The sequence below is a fragment of the Vicia villosa genome, linkage group LG7, assembly GCF_029867415.1.
Source record: "Vicia villosa cultivar HV-30 ecotype Madison, WI linkage group LG7, Vvil1.0, whole genome shotgun sequence".
Lineage (NCBI taxonomy): Eukaryota > Viridiplantae > Streptophyta > Magnoliopsida > Fabales > Fabaceae > Vicia > Vicia villosa.
Genome location: NC_081186.1, coordinates 84,305,099 through 84,319,033, shown reverse-complemented (window position 1 = coordinate 84,319,033; position 13,935 = coordinate 84,305,099). Strand labels below are relative to the sequence as shown.

Sequence of the window (13,935 nt, the reverse complement as noted above, 5' to 3'; positions counted from 1 at the left end):
GAGATATACATCACAACACTTAAGTTATTTGGTGTTTTGGTAAATTATCTGAGATATACATCACAAACGTATATAACATCCTAGATATATATAAACTCCCAAATATGAGACCTAATAAAGACAAAACGCTTAAGTTATTTGACGTCTTGGTAAATTATTCGAGATATACATCCCAGACGCATATAGCATCTCAAATGTACAATGATCACATAAGAAATGAAGAATTACTAATTAAACAAACATATCAAATATTTCTATAACTTTTTTTATAAGAAGCATTTCTCCAACCTTTTTACAACCTAAGTTGTAAAAAAAAAACCATTCGACAAATATTTACATTAATAATACAACATTAATTTAGGTTTATTCTTCTAATTTTTGTATAAAATTAATTATATTTTTTTAAAATTATATAAAATAAACAAAATATAATTTAAAATAACAGCTATAGCTGATTTAATAGAAGAAGAAAAAACAATCTAAAATATTTGAAGCCGCTTCCTATTAAATATTGTCACACGTGTTTTTTTTCCTGGGACCAAATTGGCGTACATATGCCGAGTTGCTCATAAACTATACTTCAACAAAAATGGGTGACAATGTTCTCAAAAAGCTCTTTAAAATCAATCAAATCAATAAATGGAGCATACACAACTCAACTTACTCCTCTCAATTCTAAATTCTCCCCTCTTTATGATCCAAATTTAAAAGCTCTTAAGTCAAACATTCATAAATCTCACCCAAAAAAAAAACTTACATATAGCTAGAAAAAAAATATAAAACAACAACATTATGAGCTAGTGAAGTGCAAAATCCATCGATTAAGTCACACGGTACCTATCCAATGGATCCTTGAATAAGAAATTTTCATGATAAACTCTCCAAGCATAGTCCTCAAAATCAATGGAGTTGAATACCCTCTTATGGACTTCACCACCAATGTTGATTTCTTCTTCTTCATCATCTTCAACTTTGTCTTTGAAGCCAATGGGAAGAAGTGGAGCTACATTGCTCTCTGTCGGAAGAGTTATCAACAATGACATTGTTATGCAACGTGAATCATTTTCCTCTCCCAGTGTTGCCATTGGCCTGCCTCTCACTTTCTTTAGCTTTCCATTGCTCCACACCTACGCAATTCATATATTGTGGTAAACAAACATATCAATATGCATGAATCTTAGGTTATTCATGTTAACCTTGAAGCTTAATTTGTTTAAAGGATACATGGCGTTTCAAAATTGGATTGTTCAAGCATTCAACATGCTTTTATATTATTTATCTTCTGACACTTTTGATTTGCTAGACATGTTAATTTTCTAGAGAGTTGATCTTTTACCGAAAAAGACTCATGCATAGTCATTGTGTCTTCAAATCAATGAAAATAGGTTTTTTTAAGAAATTATAAAACCGATCGCCTTGTAGGTTAAGAATTTCTCTCACTTGTAAATACATATTCAAACGATATATTATTCAATGTGAAACTCTTAACTCACCTCCTCACGCTTAGGACTGAACATCTGAAGCGTGAAAATAAATGATGGACTATTAGATAGCAGAAACCTAATATCAGGTGGCTTATCGAATTTTAAACGAAACTCTTAATATTATATTAAAAAATATGGTTGAACCTGACTCAGACACTACAAAACCGACTTGTAAGATAAAAATTAACCTCATCTATAAAAACATATTCAGACTATATATTATTCGATGTAGAACTCTTAACCGTTTTTAAAAAAATTGACTTTATCATTAAAAAAAAAGTCACACAACTTATACAACTTAATATGCGTTTAGCTTCTATTTCTTTCAATATAATCTTTATTATAAAAAAGAGCCTCCAAATTTGTATCATATCAAATTGAATTGAATTATTTCTAAGGTTATCATTTCAAAATTGAATTTTCTTGTGCTGATCATTATCAAAATTGAACTATACATGTACCTAGGTGGCAAAATGGTACTTGCAAATCATAAATAATTCTAAGCTGACAACCCATAAGCTTTTCCCCACAAATCAATCCACTAACTAAAACAATAATTTTCTGATTAGAAAAGTAGACCGTACAACAAAAATTATAAATTATATTCTGACATCACAAATTATATATTATTAAAATAAAATATATTTAAAAAAATATTAATCTAACCTGAGCAATATCACCAACAGTAACTAAGATGGAGTCCACGTGTGGCAAAACAGAAACCCATCCACTTGAATCCGACAACAAAGAGTGCTTCTGGCACCTTATCTGATACTGCAACCCAACAATAAACGGGTAAAACCCACTTCTTGAACCGGGTTTATTTCCCTCGGAAATCCACATAATCGAACTGAACCGGGTTCGGTCCTCTTCAACCGGATTCACAACTCCCAAACCCTTTGTTAACATGTCAATGATATTCAAACCCACCTTCTCAAGCGCGCGTGCGAACTCGTTCACAGAATCCAGTTTTAACTCGTCCGAGTCCGTAGAGCACGACGAGTCCAACCGGAACGACTCGGAGATTCCGTCATCGTCGTCATTGTCGCCGCCATCATAACCTAAAGGCCAGTTTTGAGGGAAGAGCGATTCCTTCTGGTCACGAGAAAGGTCAAATAGTTTAAGCGATTCCGACTCAGCCGAGTTGGCGAGTTCGGAGGAGACCGAGTGATCGGTTAGTTGAACGTAACCGAGCTTGGAAACGGAAGAGAGAAGTTCGTTGGGAGTTAATGAAGGAAAAGAGAGTGACGGAGGAGACGTGGCGGATGAAGATGAGCGGCGGTTTGGGAGAGAGAGATTAGGCGGGAGACGGTGGAGGAGGCGTGAGAGTGCGTCAGCGGCGTCGGGAGATGAGAGGAGGTTGTTGGTGTTATTTGACGGTGTTGGTGGTGGTGCTGACGTGGCACCACCGTGAAGGTTTGATAGTAGTTGATGTTGTTGCTCATGCGTTGAAAATGCCATGAGTGAAAAATAACTGAAAACTATGACTGAAATTTTGGGTTTATGTGTTAAGCTCTTTTTGATGAATGCGATGCGAGCGTGGGAATTTAATAGAACATGCGTGTGATAGGTTTTGATTTTTTTCTTTTTTAAATTATTTTTTGTCTAAAATATATTTCCTTGTTGGTTGATTTGCTTATTAGATAATATTATTAATATAGTTAGTGTAATGTCTGAATTGGCAGACAATCAAACCATATTAGGATATTTTGTATAAGAATAGGGAAACTAGATTATGAATTTAAGAATTTGTTAAAATAGTTATTTATTTTCTAAATTAATAAATTTGAAATTATAAAAATCACTTTAAATGGTGTATCCCGTCAAATTAATAAATTTAAAATTATAAAAATCATTTTAAATGGTGTATCTGGTCAAATTAATAAACCTGAAATTATAAAAATTACTTTAAATGATATATTCGGTCAAATTAATAAATCTGAATTACAAAATTCACTTTAAATGGTGTATCCGGTCAATTATGTAAGATGAGTTTAATGATTATGCACCGAAAGTGAAAAATAGTTTTATACTATCAATCAATAGAAATTAATTATTCTTACATGTCATGTTAGTAATTTACAATTTACAGTATCATGTGGCGGGCAGCCCTGAGCACGGGTTTGCGGGGCGGAGCCCAGAGCACCATAATTTTAGGTGTACCAATTTTTTTTACCCCTATATATATTAAAATAAAATTTTCTATTAAAAATATACTGGCTAACAAAATTATAAAGGTACTACAAAATCAAAATTAATAAAAAGAATGTAATTTCTCAAGAATAATAACATATAAGGGTACTATAAGATTCAAAATGAATTGATTAACATGTTTGATAATGAAGTCAAAAATGCAATAATCAAAAAAATCAAAGAAGCAAAATATTTTTCATTGTTTCTTAATTGTACTACTAATGTAAGTCATCAAGAACAAATTACTCTCATTATACATTGTGTGGATGTCTCTACAAGTCCAATAAAAATTGAAGAGTTTTTTGTAGAATTTTTGAAAGTCTATGAGACAACAGGTCAATGATCATTTGAAGCATTACAAAATGTATTAGAAACTCTTGATCTAGATATTAATAATGTGAGCCGAATCTTTAGCAAACTCATGGGATTGGAAACTTTGAATTTTTAGTAGCTATGATTATTTGGTTTGAATTGTTAATTGTTGTTAATGAAATTAGCAAAAGCTTGCAAAAAAAAAGACATTCGTATTGACGTGGTTATAGAACTAGTAAAATGTTTGATCAAGTATTTGAAAAAATATAGATAATATAATCTGGATTCGTAAATGCTAAGGCTAGTGCTGAAAAGATTGAGAATGAAATGAAGATTGAATGTGTGTTTATTCAAAAACGTCAAATTCGTAGAAAACAACACTATGATGAAAATCTATCTTAACCCACACAACTGAATCTTGAGTCTGTTGAAGAGTCTTTTCGAAATCACTATTTCTTATATATTGTAGATCAAACAAGTGACTCACTTGATAGAAGATTTGAGCAGTATAGCACATATAAAAATATTTTTGGATTCTTCTTTAGTATTGAAAGGCTTAGATCATTATTTGATAGAGACTTGAAAACATGTTGTAAACATCTTGAAACTTGTTTAAAACATAACGATTCTCTTGATCTTAATGGTGAAATTTTGTTTGAAGAATTGAAAGTTATTAGAGAAGTTTTAACAGTTGAATCAAAATCAAGCTATATTATATTGAGTTCTTTAAAGACTCTTAATTGTTTTCCTAATGCAAACATAGCTTATAGAATAATATTGAGTATTCCTATCAATGTTGCATCTACTGAAATAAGTTTTCTAAATTAAAATTATTAAAATCTTATTTGAGATCTACCATGTAACAAGATAGATTAAATAGTCTTGTTTTGATTACAATTGAAAATAATTTTTTGAAAAACCTTGATTATGACCAAATTATTAATGATTTTGCAACAAAAAATGCTAAGAGAATGATATTTAAACAATTTTGAAGGTTTGGTCAATTTTTTTATAGGAAAAATACCGGATCAAGAAGAAGAAGAACTCTCTTTATAGTGGTTTATGTTTTGATGTAGTATAAACATTGATTCATAGATCCATACTTGTATTCTTTTTGCACAATGTCAAATGAAAATGTGATTTTAGCCAATTATTTCTTTTATGCATATGTATTTATTGTTAAAAAAAATTATATGGGCACTACTCTTTTGATTCGCCCAAGACACCCAAACTCAAAAGACCGACCCTGGTGGCGGGATACATGGTGGTGATTGGTTGACAGTGTAAAATGTATATCCTATTTTTTCTTAAAAGATTTATAGTTGTTTAGTATGATCAATAATCTAGTAATTTTTATCTTTTAAAAAATACATCAATTCTTGGTCACTATTTTAAGCAAAAGTCATTTATTACTAAATCATTTAATGTTGTAATTCTTAATATACCCATATATTTCATTTTCCAACACTTCATTTTATTTAATAAAGAGGACATTGTAGTTAATTTAATCAATATTTTGTACAAAAATTAAAAAGTTATGTTAAGAGTCCCACATCAGACAATATATGGTCTGAACATGTTCTTATAAGTGGGGGCAATCCTCACCCTACAAGCCGGTTTTGTAGGGATGAGTTAGGCCCAACCACATTTCTTAACATGGTATCAGAGCCTGGTTTAAGTTCCGGTGGGCCACCTTCTATGGTTTCCGCTATCGGGCCACCCACCATTTATTTTCACGCTCCCGTTGTCTAGTCCTGGGCGTGAGGGGGTGTGTTAAGAGTCCCACATCGGACAATATATGGTCTGAACATGTCCTTATAAGTGGGGGCAATCCTCACCCTACAAGCCGGTTTCTTAACAAGTTAACTATTTTAATTAAATTTTTTAATAATCTTGAAAATCATTTTTTTCTTATAAATGTGACCAAAGGATGTACATCACTTATCCGCATAATAATTTATTATAATTTAAAATAAATAAATATATTTTGAATATACGTATAAAACAAGTTAAATTTTATAATCATAAAAAATATCATAAATATTTTATTATAATGTTTTTTCTTTATTCTTTTTCCATTGTTTTCACTTCACTTTCTTTTATTCCTTTGACCATCGATCGCTTTCACTATTGGGAGAAGCAATAAATTGCATCAGTTGCATGTACATAAAGTTGATGGAAGAATAAAGACTTGAAAAGCCATGCATGGTGAAATGTTATGTAGTGCATGATATAATTGAGCATGCATGATGCCATAACCCATCCGACTCTATAAATAACGGTCTCCTTCCTGGTGTAAATTTAACTAATTTAATACAAAGTATAAATGATGATCATAATCAATATTTTAGTACGGTATCATTAGTAGTGTACGATTCCTTCTGCTTTTTAACAACTCTAATTGTTTTGTTATAGTTTTCATCCTCTTCTTAACTGTAACTTCTTCATCGTTCTTCTTTCGCCATGATTGAATCTTTGGAGGTCACTCCTACTGTATCTCTAAGAACTATGATGTCGAGTTTTTTGGTTCTCTCAACTAATTTATCGTCCACTTCACATCACTTTGGACCAAAACTCTCCATCAAATTGCAGGAAAACAACTACTTATTGTGGAACCGACAAGTTGAGGGTGTGATTCTTGCATAAAGAGTGCTTAAGATTGTGGTGAATCCACATATTCTGCAGCAATACAAAACATAGCTAGATTATATTCAAGGAAAACTCTCGGGTGAATATGAGGCGTGGGTAGTGCAAGATAGAGTCGTCTTTATTTGGCTTATTTCCACTATTTCTGAAGTCACGTTACCTTCGTAGCCCGCTACAGCTCACAAATACTCTCACAAAACCTCTTGGTACTTCTGCTTTTCAGGACCTTAGAACCAAGCTTAAGGTCATCATCTTCCTCCCTCATTTATCTTGCGGGGGAGTAATAGGAGAAACGGTAAAAATGCATGTGTTGCATGTACATAAAGCTGATGGAAGCATGGAGACTTAAAAATCCATGCATGGTGAAATTTTATGTAGTGCATGATATAGCTGAGCATGCATGATGCCATAGGCCATGCAACTCTATAAATACTTGTCTCATTCCTTGTGTAAATTCAACTTATTTAATACACAATATACATGATGTTCATAATCAATATTCCAGAAAGAAAATAAAATTCCCCTTTAAATCAACTCACTTAAAACTAAAGGACCGCATCATCCAGTACATTCAAACTAGAATCCTCTTTTCAAGAAATGCGGACCACAATTATATCATTTTAGAAGATGTTGTATCCCTTTGGATTTTAAATCCATAAATTCTAAAAAAATGGTAGAAGGCTTTTTTTTACCACATGATTCGCTCCAAAGAGAACCAGACAACATAACTTTCTTAATTCTGCAATTTTTTCTCTGTACTTTGAACTTTAGTAATTTCAAATTAATAAAAGAGTGATGTCTATTTCCCTTTCCTAAATGTTATTGTGCCCATGCCTGCATATTTAAATTATTGTAATGCATCTTTTACCCTATTTTTTTAGTATTGATAAAGGATGTGAAGTATACTCTCATGGGGAGTGGAGTATACTCTCTACTTAGTTAGGGAGAATTGAATCACTCCAAACATATATATGTTGTTTCATTTACCACCTCCAATTGAGAGATGAGTTGTCATCATAAAAAGGGGGAGAATGTGGAACCATGTTTTACAAATTATAATTAAGGAAGTTCTTTTGAAGATGAACATGATTTTGGAGATGACAATTAGTCTTTGATGATAACAACTAAAGTACAAGCATAATAAGCAGTTAAATATGCAAGCAAACAAAGCCAATGTTTAATGATCACTACAAAGATCCTCTTATGGTGGAATTCAACTAGAATAAATCTCAAGCCTCGTATCCAAGAAGAATTCAAGCAAGTGTTTGTATGATTGATTTATCTGACAAGTGTAACACCCCATATTTTCCGTTTATTAATTTAATTGGATTTAAATTAATTAATTGGAATTTTGGTATTTTAATTTGGATTTAACTGGAAAATTATGGAATAGGAGCTATTGGGCTTATGGTGTAATGTTAGTAAAAGAGGGGTGCTATTTGGTTAGGCCTTTTACTAATTTGTGTTTATTTTATTTTATTTTTCATAAAATAAGAAAAGAGTCATTTAGGAGAAAAAGAAGAACACGTGTGTTGAAAGTATTTTTGGGTAAATATTTTCGGTAATATATCGTATCCACGGGGATTGGTTAATATCACTGCCGTTCTATAGTTGTTTATTTTGAGTTAGGAAAATTGAGTTGATTTATTTTATGATTTTAATAATAGCAAAAGTAAACAATAAATTAAAAGCGAGTAATGAACTGTTGTTAACGATTAGAGAAATATGTTGAACCTTAGGGTTCATCAACCTATTCCTATACAATTATCAATTAATTCACAATTGAACAATCTTTTGAATCATTATCTTCACTTATCCTCAAATAAGATTCCATGTCTGCAAATCAAATTAGATAACTTTTACCGGTATGAGATTCGATCTCTCCAAATATCAATATCGATAATAGTAATTAAGAACGATAATTATGAAAACTCAATCCCAATTCCATCTCTGCGAATTGGTATTGAATCAATATAGTAACCTATGGCAAAAGTTAAATCCTTTCTTTCGATCAAAGATTCAACGATAATTTAAGAATAAAAACAAGATTTCTTATTGATAATGAATTCAAACAATTGTTCACAGGAATTAATTAATGGTATTGTATATTCATAGGTTAACTACTACCTTAGATTCAACACGAGGGGTTTAGCTCTCCATAGACATGAAGAACACACAAAGATTAATGGAAGAATTCATCTTCATCAAAGGAATGTCTTCGCTTGATAGAGAATTGGTCTTCAATTGATGATTGTGGCTGCACCTTCAGATTGCTCTCCTAATTTCGCTCTTCCCAAAAAGTTCTCTTTCTCTTGGAAGCTAGGGCTTTTAAATAGAAGTTTGGGGCTTTTAACGCCGAGGCCGCGGCGCGGTATCGGACTGGCGCGGCGCGCTTCAAAACAGAGATATTTTCGCGGCGCCTCACAGGACTTCCGCGGCGCGCCCTTTGCAATTTCCATCTTTTTCTTCTGCCTTTGAGACTTCCAGCTCTCTTTCCTCCTCATGTTCTTCTCAAGCTTCAATTCAGCTCTAAACCTGCAACAATAACACCCACAAGTGATTCGATTTGCTTTACGCACGAACTCAACTTGTTCAGTTCAATTCTTAATAAAAACCTATGGATTTATCACATTCTGCATTGGTTTGGAGACTAAATTACTTCTATTAACACATGAATTTACCATTAATTTACTCCTAACAACGTGAAAGAGAAAAGGAGAGAAGAAGAAGAAGAGGAAGAAGGGAACCTTCAAGAACTCCGATCGAAGGTAAGGGGAGACTCTTCCTTTTAGTATCTATTATGTGATTATAGGTAATAGGACTGATTAGGATATTATTTGATTCAATTGGTTGTATTGGGATTTGGATTGTTAGGTTTAGGGAGGTTATAATTGATGAAATTGCATAGATTATTGGTTGATAATGTGTTGTTTTGATGTATGATGATGTATGATGATGCAATTGATGATTATTTCGCTGTATATGATGCTTAGAATCGATTTTAGACCTTGAATGTGTGAAATCGCAGGGTCTGTCGCAGACTTACGAATCTGCAAAATCGCAGGTCCGCTAAGTGGAGGATCTGACCTGGTTAGCTTATGTCAAGGGTCGCTAGTGGTCCACTGAGCGGAGGTCTGAAGGACGTTCGCTTCTGCCTCACGTCGCTAGTGGTCCTCTGAGCGGACCCTGCTGTGCAGAAATTTTTCTAAACTTAGAATTGCGTATCTTTTGATCCGTGTACTCTTTTTATGTGCCGTTTTGGGCGTTGCAAAGCTAATGAATTGTTTTATAGTATACAGTAGAAGTATGGGCAATGGCCCGACTTATTTTTAAAATTGATTTAATTTCTTTGTGAAATGAAATATTGTGCATATGTGTGATTGTGTAAATATGAAAATGTTTCGGTGTGATGACAAATGAATGGTGGTTATTGTTATGATGAATGTGTGAATAATTGAATGATTGTGCAAACATGTACATACTTTGTCGGTGATGAAAATGGTGAGTTATGGTGAGACGATGCGGTGCATCGGATCGGTGATGTTTTTAGGTATGTTATATGTATGCATTCATTCATATGCATTCGGTGATGGATCCCTGTGATGATTTGGATCAATGGTGGACATAATTTCCATTGTGTGGTATTTGTGTCGATTGGGCCGTATCTTGGTGATGTTTAGATCGGTCGGATGGATTAAGTCCACTGATTATTGGTACCACATGCATAGTGTCAGTTGGTCCATATGCATATTGATATAACATGATTGAATGAGTTTCAGTGTTATATTTTGGTGATGTAATTGTTGGTATGGTTACTTGATAATTGTATGAAAATCTAAATATAATGCAATTTGGATGAATGGTATGCTATGATGTTGTGTTGCTTATGAATGCATAATATTTATTAACTGTGAATGAGACTCACCCTTACATGTTGTCATTTTTCAGATTGAGGATAACGGCTTTCGACTTGGTGAGGATTAGCTCATAAGTCAGTGTGTTTAGTGTAGCGTCAAGTGTCATGCTCTGATATTGTAACACTGGGGAACGCTAGTTTTGAGCTTATAACTTTAATTGTTTGTTTTTGGGTTATTTATGGGATATGGTATCAAAGATGTTGTGCCTATCTGTTTGATTAATTTTCCGCTGTGTTGACATGAGATGTTGTGAACTATTGATGAATGTTCCTTAGTTGATGCATGACAATAAAGTACGTTATTTTGTATTTTAAATCGAATTGTGGCACCCTTGTTTCATGTTACTCTGATTATTTAATTAATTGTCGCGGGGTTTAGAAGGGTGTTATAACAAGCCTTGAAGCTTTAAAGTGTGAAAGAGATGAAGTATGAAAGCTCACTCTATCGCATCTAAGTGACCGATATGTTGTAAAAGCTTAAGGGTTTTCTCGTAAAGTTATACCACTAATCACACACACACACACTAAAACAAGTATTATAACTTATTTTTTTAAGAAAATATTTCTAAGAATATTTTAAAGTCATGCATGTTGAATTGGGAGCTGTCATAAAAGTTTTGGGATTTTTTTTTTGTATTTGTCAATTGATTTACACTTATACACAACCGATTGGGTTAGTGCAAAAATGCATCCTAAATGATTAGGATTGTGTCTTAATGAATGATAACAACTATATATCTTTTATTTTCTTTTAAAACCTTATAAATGATTAATTTTAGGCCAACCAATCGATTGGAGCATAATACCAATCAAGTGACTCATTAGTTTTGGCCACAAATTTTTTCCTCTTTTGTATTAACCTCTAGCCTATAAATAGAGGTCAATTCCCTCATATTTTAACATTCATAATTGTGAGCTCTCATATCTCCCACTTTCTCTCACTTAGAAATTCAGTCGTAGTGCACTCGAGAAAGGTCTTTTGCATGTCAGGCATCTTTGTAATTTTAGAAGGGTGATATTGTAAATTCACCGAGGAACATTTTTACCTTGGTTGAATAATTTATCCAATTAGATATTATTTATTTAGGTTCGAATTAAAACCCTTTAAAAGCTTTGGTTTGTGGATTTAATTAGGAAGTCGTTGGTTCTATTCAAATGTTCAGCTCGTTCAAAAGCTTTCATCGATTCGAGATCAACCCGATATAAAATCTCTCAATGGTTTGTGGTTATCTTATGTAAAACCTCAGTTCACTTTGTATGCTCAGCCCAGTTAAAAACTTGCTAAGGTTGGAGATAAGTCATATATAAAATCTCATAGGTTCATGTTCAGCCCGTCAAAAGCTCGATTAGATTTGTGAGTTCAACCTGGTTCAAAAGCTCTCTTTGGTTCGAGATAAACCTGTGTAAAATCTCGGTTTAGTTTGGGGAATAACCGCTTCAAGTTGCTGTTTGGAAGGAAGATTAACCACTTATTTCCTCTATTTGCTGTTTGGTTAAAAGGTTAGCCAAAATTATCATTTTCTTTATATAAGGGGGTTCAAGAGTTCAACCTTCTAAAAGCTCTTTAAATTTACTAGATACTCTCAAGAACAAATCTTGGGGAAGGATTATGTAGATTTAAAGTGCGCCTAAGAGGGGAGGTGAATTAGGACTTTGAAAATTTATCTGATTTTAGAATACTTGTTCTTATTTTGTTGGTTTGGTGCAAGAGTTTATACACATGTTTCTTTCTTTTCTTTTGATTTGTGATGAAAATGGTAAACGTGGAAAAATAAAGAACACAATGATGTATACTGATTACCCTTACAGTCCGAGAGTACCCCAGTTCCCTTTCAACATGAAAGAGATTTCACTATTGTTAGATATTTATACAAGCCTAAACTCAAGACTTCTCCTTCAATCTTCTACCAACAAAACCATCAAGAACAATCCTCTTGGATCAATCAAGTTGAAATGAGAACAATCCTCTCACTTTCAACCTCTTGCTTCCAACAATCCTAGATAGCAAGGTACAACCAAACAAGTAGAACAAGAAAACAATTATTTTTTCTACTATTTTGTTTTCAACAATTTTGGACAACAATGAATTACAAAACAATTATGAAAAGTATTTGAGTAATAAAGTTAATGAATATATATATATATATATATATATATATATATATATATATATATATATATATATATATATATATATATATATATATATATATATATATATATATATATATATATCTCACAATGATTGATCTTCTCTTCAAGCAAAAAACTTTTTCAATGGTATACAAGTGTTCAATGAACGATATGAAGCTTATGATAATTTTCAATGAAAATTAAGTGCAGAAAGTTTCACTAAAATATTATGGTTTCAAACGCTTGAAAATATGAAAGATGAGATGATTTAGAAAGTTTTAATTATTGTTGAAAAAGGTGTTTTGAAATATGAAATAATAGAGTTTATATAGCCTCTATACACCTTTACAAAAGGGCATAATATATGAAAGAATGCAATGGTTTAATTTCAAAAGATGCAAATATTTTAAAAGAAATGTTTCAGAATTTTTGTCACTATTTCGTGTGTACCCGGTTCCCGCATATAGAGTATCCGGGTACAGCCTGTAACGTTAGCCAATTTTTTCAAATTTTGTCTACTGTACGCCTGTACCCGATTCCCACATATAGGGTACCGGGGTACAGCAAGCCCAGAGGCACAAATTCTTTAAAAAAACATGATTTGCAAGATTTTGATACGAAACTATTTTAAAATATTATGTTATGGATGAATGATTATTTATGAACACTTCTATGCATATTTGAGAGTTGAATGCTATACCTATATAATATGATCATCCAAACTAAGATTCTTCGAGACTTGAAAAAATATTTAAACTTTATGCTAGATGTCTTGAGCCATTCTCTTTTGCAATCCTTCTTTGTAATTAGCTTGTCTTCATTAAAACAAGTTGGGAAGCTTGACTTCACAAATTATGTCTTTTCTTTTTTACCGAACCTCTATAATTCGTAGTGTGATTTCTGTATCCCTTAACTATTTATTTTCCGCTGCAAATTTATAAAACATGTTTAAAATGATTTTAAACTTTAAAAATGATCCTAAAAGTTTTTCAAACTACCGTTTTTTAAAACAGACAATTCAACCCCCTCTCTTGTGTGTGAAGTCATATGTCCAACACATCATGCTTCCAAAATTGTGATTTTTGATAAATCTTTAAAAGACTATCTAGAAAAATAGTAAAATGGGTCGGGTTACCTCTAAACAAGCGTTTATTTAATGCCAATAGCTTGACAGTTGTCAATGTTACGTCGAAGCTGGAGCAATAACATTTGTATCAACCGGAGAGAGTAACCTCCAATGCATTTTTATCA

The 13,935-nt window shown here is 32.5% G+C and overlaps 1 protein-coding gene across 1 annotated transcript; it reads right to left on the bottom strand.

The window, feature by feature from the left end:
- Positions 1-484: 484 nt before the first annotated feature.
- Positions 485-3,026, bottom strand: LOC131617637 (probable 1-aminocyclopropane-1-carboxylate oxidase). Its single transcript, XM_058888895.1, has 2 exons — positions 2,151-3,026; positions 485-1,127 (listed from the first exon to the last, which is right to left on the bottom strand). The coding sequence occupies exons 1-2, from the start codon at positions 2,943-2,945 to the stop codon at positions 822-824; spliced, it is 1,101 nt and encodes a 366-aa protein (XP_058744878.1). The 5' UTR covers positions 2,946-3,026; the 3' UTR covers positions 485-821.
- Positions 3,027-13,935: the final 10,909 nt, after the last annotated feature.